The 10,386-nt window shown below is 44.5% G+C and overlaps 2 protein-coding genes across 2 annotated transcripts; both read right to left on the reverse strand.

The window, feature by feature from the left end:
* Positions 1 to 7: 7 nt before the first annotated feature.
* LOC120694134 lies at positions 8 to 773 on the reverse strand (the record flags this gene model as incomplete). The annotated part of the gene is made up of 3 exons (XM_039977301.1): positions 592 to 773; positions 339 to 512; positions 8 to 255 (listed from the first exon to the last, which is right to left on the reverse strand). Coding segments are annotated over exons 1-3 (539 nt in total), but the record flags the coding sequence as incomplete, so codon positions are not given.
* LOC120694128 lies at positions 745 to 5,375 on the reverse strand. The gene is made up of 5 exons (XM_039977298.1): positions 4,856 to 5,375; positions 3,129 to 4,393; positions 1,568 to 1,619; positions 874 to 1,086; positions 745 to 789 (listed from the first exon to the last, which is right to left on the reverse strand). The coding sequence occupies exons 2-5, from the start codon at positions 4,388 to 4,390 to the stop codon at positions 745 to 747; spliced, it is 1,572 nt and encodes a 523-aa protein (XP_039833232.1). The 5' UTR covers positions 4,391 to 4,393; positions 4,856 to 5,375.
* Between the last annotated feature and the right edge of the window lie 5,011 nt (positions 5,376 to 10,386).

A 10,386-nucleotide genomic window follows, 5' to 3' on the forward strand; every position in this document is an offset into this window, starting at 1 on the left:
TAACGGCCGTGCTTCTTCCCTCCTCCTGCCCTCATGATGGCTTCTCCAGAAAGGGGCTGGGTGGCCGGATCCCATGTCCCCATGGAGTGCCTTTCCCATCTCCGTGTACTCAGTGATGCGCGTGTGGACGCTCGGGTTGCTGTACGCCTCGGGTGGATCCGCCGGGTTGTAGGAGACGTCGGACGTCGCCCTGCCCTTGTGCGCCATACAGTATGCCTGGAAGTCATTGCATTCCTGGTCTTCATGTGACCCCGACTGCAAGCAAAGCGAAAGAATACAATGATTAGTGAGAATGCAGAATTTAGAGTTTGAAAGTACCAAAAAGTGTAATGACTTACCCAAGCATCCCTGTACTCGGGAAGGCCTCGGCTGTCTTGATGGTGTGGCGCACCTTGCATCAACAAGCGGCGCTCCCGGCATAAGTTGTGCCGCTGAATCCACTCCTCGCTAAGCCACATGTCCACCATCATTTCCCAGCACGCGCCCTTGCCAGCACACCAGTTCGGAGGCACCTACATGTAATGGAAGCAAAGTGGATGACATTTCCGAAAATGAAATTCAAAAGAAATGAGTAGTGATTTCGTCATTTACCCTCAAGTATTGTTCCCGCGTGAGAAACATATTTCTTGCTACGTCCTTGCCGACCTTCCTTTTTTCCACATCGGCGTAGTAGGTAATTACGGCCTGAACACGCGCCTCGTAGTGCATGTCCTTCACTAGTTTGCGACATGCTGTGTCAGCCACCTAAGCCGCTATGGCCTCATATCCTGGCTCGCACCTGAAGAAATCCTGCATAGACTCGATAATTGCAGTCAATATTCAAAGAGTTTCAAATATATGGTAACTATTCACCAATATAGTGCGACGACTTACCCAAAATTCTCCCACCACTCGTCTCGCCTTGTTGCCGAAGGACCTCCCTTCCCGATCTTCTGCATCTGGGACGGCGATGTAGTGGTCCCACGTGTATGCCGGCTCCAGATTCCCGGCATGCATCACCAGCCCAGGGAAGAGCTCCCTGCATAGGGTTCCCAGGATGCCGTTGGGCTTCCTTTGTGGGCACCCGCCTGCACGAGCATCCAATACCTGTAAAAGTGTATAACATAAAGTATTAGTATCTTGTCATTTTGAACATATGAATTGAAAATAAATGCCATTGTGTATAACATAAAGTATTACCTGTCTGGTACCGGTCGAATGATCGGGCGTCTCGCAAGAGGTATCGGCCGCTGCGGCAGTTGCGACAGTCCTCGCAACCACACCGCCCTCGTATCTCCTGCTGCCTCCTCCTCCTCCTCCTGGTCCTCCTCCTCCTGTCTCGGCTCTCCTGCTCCCGCACCTCCTCCTCCTCCTCCTCCTCCGCCGCCGCCGCCGCCGCCGTCAAATCTGGAGGTGTCCTCTCCCTCCTGCTTCTTCTCGTCCTCCCCTGGTATCCACCACCTGTCTTACCTCCTCTCGTTCTCCCTGGCCCTCGTCCCCAACGCCTCCTGGACCCCTCTGAGACATTGGACCCCCTGCTGCACTGGACCCCTCAGGAGCCTCTTGCTCTCCACCACTACTCCTGTACAAGGCGCTCAGGAAACCAATCTTGCCCCCGCCTGGCATTTCGAATCAATAACCTGCAATCAATAATTGTAAATGAATCAGCAAAAATGAACAATATGTACTTAACAAATTATGCAAAATAAACAATAAATATGCGCCATTTTTAGAAGAGACTCCGATTCGTTCTAGGTCGGAGACCTTGAGCGACGCCAGAATAGACGAACAAATTGCCTGTGTGAAATATGATCAAGGGGTTGGATGCTGCTTAGTGCAAACGCAAGAAAGTTAAATGAGATGCTAAATCGTGGAACATCATGAACACGTTAAATGAGAACTTACCCTATGTACGGCTCCACCTCAGAAAGGTTGGTCAACAAATAAAGCATGATACGACGCCACTCTTCATGGTTCAGGGTCTTGTACCTCGCATCACTTGCACTTCCAAGTTGCCCTCGGAAAATACTGAGACTCGATTCCTTATCGCCAGCATTGTAACAAGGAGGTGGATTATGCACGCTGGGAAGCTTCTCACCATAGTATTTAGTCGTGAAGTTGACACCTCCTCCAAAATGTATGCCTCAGCATCGAAGCCTCAATTTTGCATTTATTCTTACATTTCATTCGAAGAACCTTCTGGCATCTTTCAACTGGATAGCTGGTGCCTCATAAGGCAGATGCAGAAGCAAATGTTGCATTGGATTGAAGAAGGCTGGTGGAAAGATCTTCTCCAACTTACAGAGCAACACGGGAGCCATTTTTTCCATGTCCGCAATAATAGCCCGAGATAACTCCTTAGCACAAAGCTGACGGAAAAAATTGCTCAACTCTGCTAGCACGAGCCATACATTATCAGGTAAGTAGCCTCGAACCATTACCAGAAGAAGCCGCTCAATCCATATATGGTAGTCATGACTCTTTAGCCCGTTGATTCGCATAGTAGTCAAGTTCACACCCCTCCTAAGATTCGTTGCATATCCATCAGGAAATTGTAACTTTTGGATCCACTCTAGTGCTTCTTTCTTCTGGGCCCTCATGAGGACGAAGTCGGCCTGTGTCTTCTTCCATTTCCTCCCGGGTCCAGGAGTCCTCATTTCGTATCTTGGTCTATCGCACAACATTGCCAGATCCACTCTTGCCTTTACGTTGTCCTTTGTCTTATCAGAAATATCCATGACTGTTCCAAAAAGTGCCTCCCCCCAATTCTTTTCAGTATGCATCACATCAATGTTGTGTGGAAGCAGAATATCATCAATATAAGGGAGCCTCCACAGCCCAGACTTCTGAGTCCAAGCATGTTCCTCACCGTACCCAACAAAACCACCGCCATCGTTGACTCGGAGAGTGTCTATCTGAGCATGAATCGCAGCACCCGTCATGATCGGTGGTGCAAATTCTGTAATTTTTACACCTTTCGTGAAGTTCTTAACGTCTTGTCTAAAAGGATGGTCAGCGGGGAGGAATTGTCGATGTTTGTCAAACGACGAATACTTACCCCCCTTCCTCAACCAGATGAACTGCAGAGCTGCCTTGCATGTTGGACATGGGAACTTCCGTGAGTACACCAGCCACAGAATATGCCATACGCGGGTAAGTCATGCAGGGAGAATTGGTACCAAACATACATTCTAAAATTTGTCTTTGTTGCTCGATCATAGGTCCACACCCCTTCGTCCCATGCCTTGACCAAATCATCAATCAGAGGCTCCATGTAAACACTCATTTTATTCCCCGGGTGCTCTGGAATAATCAACGACACGAATATGGACTGTCGTTGAAATAGGACCCCTGGAGGGCGATTCAGAGGGATAACAAACACAGGCCAGCATGAGTACGAGGCGGCCACCATCCCATAAGGATTGAACCCATCTGTTGCAAGCGCAATACGTACATTACGAGCTTCATTAGCCTTGTCATGATGAATCCTATCAAAATTCTTCCATGACTCACCATCGGATGGATGCACCATCTTGTCAGGGTTGTATCGAACACCTTTCTTGTGCCAGGTCATCTGTTGCGCGGATTCCTCGGTCATGAATAGTCGTTGGATCCTCGGAATGAAAGGAAGGTAGCGTAGGATTTTCACGGGAATCGTGAGCTGCTTCTTAGGCTGACCATCACCAGAGTCCACTTCGAGGAACCTAGAGGCTTTACATTTCGGACAGTAAGCAGCTTTCTCATGCTCCTTCCTAAATAAGATACACCCATTTGGACAAGAATGTATCTGCTCATATGGCATCTTAAGTGCACCGAGAATTTTCTGTGCCTGATACATTGACTTTGGCATAATGTGATTTTCTGGAAGCATGCTTCCAAACACGGTCAACAGACTGTCGAAGGCGTCTCGGCTCAGGCTAAACTGAGACTTCAAGGCCATTAGTCGTCCGATGCCATCCAGCTGAGAAACCTTTGTATGACCGTGAAGTGGTTTCTGTGCAGCCTCCAACATCTCGAAATACACCTTTGCGGATGCCTCTGGCTCCTCCTCCTGCAGTCGTTCACCGAAATGTGCTTCATGATAGTCATGTAACATGTCTCCAACCCCACCATCAGCATCACAATCATCGATGCGTTGCCTCACAACCTCGTCCCTCATACGGTGGCCTTCACCATGAAAGATCCACCGGGTATAGTCCGGCGTAAATCCATACTTGCAAAGATGTTGGCCCATAACCTTCTTCGTTTTCCGTTTCTTATTTCCACATATGTTGCACGGACACCACAAGAAACTCGATCCTTCAGCCTGACTCCACGCGGCTTCCAAAAAATCATTGGTCTTTCGAATCCATTCATCGGTCATGGTAGCCTGACTTGGACGGCCCGTGTACATCCAATGACGGTCATCCATCCTCTAAACCGGAGTGAGAATAAAAATCAAATGCATCTACGTGTTGTCCCTACATTCTAATAGGTGAAGGTAGGTCCTAATCCCACCCGAGGATGCGTACATACGGTCAGTTTTCATGGTCCACTACCATCCGAGACAAAATTTCGGCAGCACCTCCCCGCTGTTCTCCAAATACACGTCCCGAAAGGGAGATTGTGTATCCGGAGAACAACGGGGAGGTGATGCCGAGACTCTGTCTCGGATGGGAGTTGATCATGGTAACTATCCGTATCTACGCATCCTCGGGCTGTCCAAATAACGTGGACAATTCGAAGGAGATATAATTATAGATATGCAAAGATCCGCATATCTCAATTGTATCTCTTCCGAATGGGAGACGCCTAACTAGGTTACATGAACTACGAGGTGCTAGATATGCAAAGACGGTGGCGGTGCTAGATATGCAAAGACGGTGGCGGTGCTTACAACGGGTCGGCGGTGTAGGCGTGGCCGGCTTGGTGTGGACTCGCAGTTCAAGCTTCTCGTCGAGCACGTCGCAGGCGGACGCCGCTACCAGCCTATATTTTGTGCAGTCAGAACAAATAAAAGGTTAAGCATCATGACTAGCAAGAAAGCAAAATCATCAGCGGAAACTACTAAAGCATTGAGGGCACATTGAACACGACTTTCTCTGTTGACATAATATCCACCTTTGCATTAATTGAACACGACTATCGTATGCATATGAAACAGCAATGATACAAATCAGCGCTTATACATACAAAACAGTACCTTTGCATTAATTGCTCGGTCAGTATTAGTCACTAAGACATGATGTCCTGAGACCTGATGTTGTTAGAATCTGATAAATGCTACTGATTGAGCTAGAGTTTAAAGAAAGTCCCAGGAAGGAGGTGACATCAAAGTTCAAAAGTCCCAACTTTCGACTACACATTCAAATTTCCATAGGCTCAGGCTGTTACTTAAAAGTTTCCTTACAAGGTATAAGGCTGCTATTTAGCATAGAACATATAATACATGCACCTATGGTCTACTCTTCCTAATGTGTTTTGTGACTTTGTGTAATCATGTGCATCAGCGCTAATAAGCAACACATGCTAGGACATGCCATTGGTGTTACTTCAGTCATCTACATCTTGAAAAAGAAAGGCAAGTTATTCTTCAAAATTAACATGAAAATGACAAAGGTGCATCAATTTATAGTAAATCAACAATTTTCAGGATACATGGTTCCTAGTGATGCATGACAGAAGACCGTCTTGGGGCCCGGCCTCGTCTCCTAACTACACTAGACTACTGGAGTATGATGAATCGCAGGTTAGCATCACCTAACCTTAGTGTTGAATACATTCAAGGACAACAACCCTAAGTAGTAAGTAGTAGTAAGTATACCAAATTAAATTGAACTCCAGAAAAGTAGTAATAAGTATAAAATAATCCATATATTCGAGGAATTTGCAGGCTCCACACTGATGTGACACCAACAAATATGCAATACAAACTACTAAAACTCTACCAGATTAGTATTCTAAAGCTTGGACATGGACCTGTATTTACCAAGAGCAAGTATCTGTTACTATGACCGGAGTGGAAGCCGCTGCCGGGGAGCCGAATCCGCCAGGCCGCCTCCGCCGCCGCCGCCGCTGGACGGCTGCGCCGCCTTCGCGTGTGCCGCGCCGGCGCCTCCCCTCGAGACTCTGGAAGGAGAAGGAGAGAACGAGGATTCGTTCCGGACCTAATGAGGTGGGGTTTCGTTCCGGGCCGGAAAGGGGGAGGAAAGGTCCGGATGGGCCAGTTTTCAATCCGGACCAGGCTCCGGGGACGGCGAGCCAGGGCGTGGAGGCGGCGGGGCAGGGCGCGGCGCGCCGGGCGGGGCGTGGAGGCGGCGGCGCGGCGGAGTGGAGGCGGCGGCGTGAGTACGGGTGTGTGCGGCGTGAGTGAGTGCGCGTGTGTGCGGGTCGGTCACTTAGCTGGGGGCGGGGGCAGAAACTTTGCCGAGTGCCAGATCACGGCACTCGGCAAGACACGACCGCTTTGCCGAGTGCCCTGATTTGGCACTCGGCAAAGCCGCTACACCAACCGCTTTGCCGAGTGCCACGCTGGCAGCACTCGGCAAAGCCAGGATTTCATTTCAAAATCCTTCAATTCAAAATTTATTTAAACATATTTCTTTGATTATAATTTAACATTTCATTACTAAACTTATATTTCAGACAAATATATCATGCTTCAATGATAAAAATTATATTATTTCAATCACTTTTAGCTATATTTCAATTTGTATGAACTAATTCACTACATTTTTCAAAAAAATTAAAAAATACGAAAACATTTCGAAAAATAACCAAACTTTAACATAAACCAATTTATGAGGTCTATTGCGTATATAAAAAATTTAACATACTTTAGCCAAAAAAATTCCATTATTTCATGCAGTATAAGTTCAAATTCAATTTACATAGTACTAAAAAACTTTAATATTATCAAATAGGCTCAAAAAATAATGAATATTTACCATAAACCTATCCATCATGTCCATTGCCTACACAAAAAATTTTGAAGTCAAAACTCAATTGGATGGTCCGTTGGACTCAAAAACATAACTGACTCATTCAAATGTCTTGGATCCTCTTCAGGATTCCTCATCCTGTAACCAACGTATGTGATAACTTTTTGAAATCTTCTCAAATTTTTTCCACAGCCTCTACTTATGATATCATGCTTTCACTACAAATTTCATAATTTTGGACTTCATTTGTGTTTTATAGAATTTAAAATCTATTCGGCCACAAATTCATTGCTATGTTTCCTGAATAAGATATTTGATTTTTTTTCTTAAATTCTTGTACAAACCCTCAAATTTGACTCAATAACATGAATATAATTTTTCCATTAATTATCAACACTTTTGACAACATTTGGCAGTTCAAATTTGAATTATACACAAAATATTCTTGTAATCAAATAAATAATCTAAATATAGTAAACATAAAGGATAATTTGCCAAATTTAAATATGATGTCTTTCACATAGTATGAGAACGGAGGAAAAAGTTTGGAGGTCGTTGGAGAAAGTTTTTGTATTTGTTTGCCGAGTGCCAAAGACGACACTCGGCAAAGTTTATTAAATGCCTAGTGCCTGTTCCATTACACTCGGCATTACAATATGTTTGCCGAGTGCCCCAATTTGGCACTCGGCGAAGCATAACGGTAACGGCCGTGGAAAAATGGGAACGTTCGTGGCAATAGCGTAACGGCCTTGGGGAGCTGGCGGGTGCGGTGCACGTGACAGCGTTTGCCGAGTGTCGACTGTAGGGCACTCGGCAAAGATCTTGTTGCCGAGTGTCCCCATGTAGGCACTCGGCAAAGATCTTGTTGCCGAGTGTCCCCATGTAGGCACTCGGCAAACAAAAGCATCGCCACCCGTAACGGTCGTCTGCGGGTCGTCTGTTGGTGCACGTGACGCTCTTTGCTGAGTGTCAACTGACTAGCACTCGGCAAAGTGTGTCTTTGCCGAGTGCCATAAGGCTGGCACTCGGCAAAGAGATAGTCCGCCGAGTGTTATTTGTTCGCCGAGTGCATGTTTTTTGGCACTCGGCAAATAGTATCTTTGCCGAGTGCTCGAGATTATGCACTCGGCAAATATCCGGGCACTCGGCATATGTCGGTTTTCCGGTAGTGAGCCGCGCCTGACATACGTTGCCAGGCAGGCCGGCGACGAGGCCCAGAGCGGCTTGAACCAGAGGTCCTACCTGGTCCCTTCTGGCAACGATGTGGGTGCCGGAATGCTCCTGCTGCGCACCTGGGGGCCTGGCAACGTCCACTACCAGGCCTTCACGGTGGATCTTGGCAACAGAAGGTTTGCGCGGCATGAGATGGGTGGCACTGACACCACCGTGTTTCTGCCATCCGTCACTCTACGCAGTTCTGCATTCCCTAATGTGGTGGCCAATATAGCCTACCTGAAGAGGCACATGAAAGCGCTGATGCAAGGGCTTTACATATGATTCACTCCAAGTGGATGTAGTTGATTATTGATCCCCAGACTTCTTTTTATGAATTATTAATGACTTGTTTTGAGAAATATGAAATATTGGTGCATGAAAACTGGTGCAATTTCAGATTGCTGTTGAACATGTAAGACTTATAAATTGCTTGTCTTCTTGATTGAAATTCGTGAGAGTGCTTTTTCCTCCTATGCAATTCTGAAATCTGAATGATGCCCGTGCATTGAGTATATATATACCATCTATGAAATTTGCGGGCCGGCTACATTCTGATGTAGAAATGACAAAGCTTTGGGATACAGTTAGTTCATACTCGTAATTTAAGTTGCAAGTGGACATCATTAGCAGTTGAATAATCACACTCTCGTAGGTGATCTATGTATATGCAAGTTACTGTGAGTGGATGCTAATTTTCAAATGACCAAAATTAAATGTTCTTCTGAACTGTAGATTCTCCTGAATACTGTGGTGTGATTTTGTGGTTTCAGATTGAATCCAATACGCTGACAAATTAAAGTGGATCGGTTACAAAAGCAGATCGAGTGATTAGTTATCTTACTGTCTTGAGACATGCCTTTGGGAACTCCGCTTAATTACTTGTATAGCTAAACTTACTCGGATGAGTAAGTAACACAATACTCATCATTCTTGCCCTCAGAATTATATATATTAACCAACTAACCATGGTTCTCCATTAACTTGTAACCTCGGTCGCTTGAAGAATTAGTTAGAACAATATTAGTTAATGATTAATTATGGAGTCTGGATTTTTTGTTGATTTCAGATTTTTAAAATTCTGGGTTCTGGACTCTTCTCAACTGGATTTCAAATTCGAAGTGCTTTTAGATGTACCTGAAAATTAAAAGGCATCTTAAGGTTTGTGTTTTCTGTCAACATTTATTTTAGAATTTCAATTATCATTTTTCACCAGTTATGGTTATTGTTGCATCATCATTACGATGTTATTTTTCTTGATGCACAACTATCATTTTGGTTTTGCAGCAGTGTGTAGGTTTTCTAAGGTGATGGTTGCGCAGGAGTAACAACAAGGATTTGTGTTTTATTGCATCAACCTCCAGTCTGCCTGTATGTTAGTGTTGATCTGCAGTAATCCCAAACTACAGATATCATCAGTTACATTATATTTAATTGGTCCGCTTTACACAATATGTCAAACATGGATATAATTCTTTTTTAACAAATGATTTTAGTCGATGTATGTAGCCTCCAGTATCTTCGCTGCAACATATGCTTATACAAGAAGTTAAGCTAATGCAGCCGATCTAAATGCTTTGAATTTATGTGTGCTGTATTGTGGCAAAGGAAAATGTTTTACCATTACATGCATAGTTTTGCTATGTTCAATAAATATTGACATAATGGCACCTATCAATCTTTAAGTATAACATTACTGTATACATGCTTGAGAACAGGCAAGTCCATTTAATTATTTTGATATGTAATAAATTCACTGTATTCTTATTAAAATCTGGTCTAGATACTATTATTTTGCTTGCTGGGTAACCTCTGCTATTTTGCTTCTAATGGTACTTCCAATTATCCAGTTTACACAGCATATGGGTATCCTTTGGCTGGATCTCTCCCATGATTGGTATATCACTCTTTTTCTAAATTTATGTTTTTGCCGTTTGGCCATTGAGTTTGTGGATCACATTTACTGATGGGAGAGGCAATATATTTTAAATCTTTTTTCTGCATGGTAGGAAGGAGGATAAACGTGTATAGCAGCAAGCCAGCAATTTATTATATGCTATCAAATTTAATTAGTGGAGTGACTTTACCTAAATCATAGCTAAAACTACATACTTTGTGTTTAGCAACCATAGTGATCTTACCGATGCTTTTATGGATCATGACCTACCTCATTTACAACTTTGCTTGACATGCTATGCATATTATTTTTTCACTAGTCAACTGAGGCATGAAACTATATAAATTTCTCCTTAATGTTCTAAGGTCAAATACTTTG

This window comes from Panicum virgatum, unplaced genomic scaffold, assembly GCF_016808335.1.
Source record: "Panicum virgatum strain AP13 unplaced genomic scaffold, P.virgatum_v5 scaffold_3456, whole genome shotgun sequence".
NCBI lineage: Eukaryota > Viridiplantae > Streptophyta > Magnoliopsida > Poales > Poaceae > Panicum > Panicum virgatum.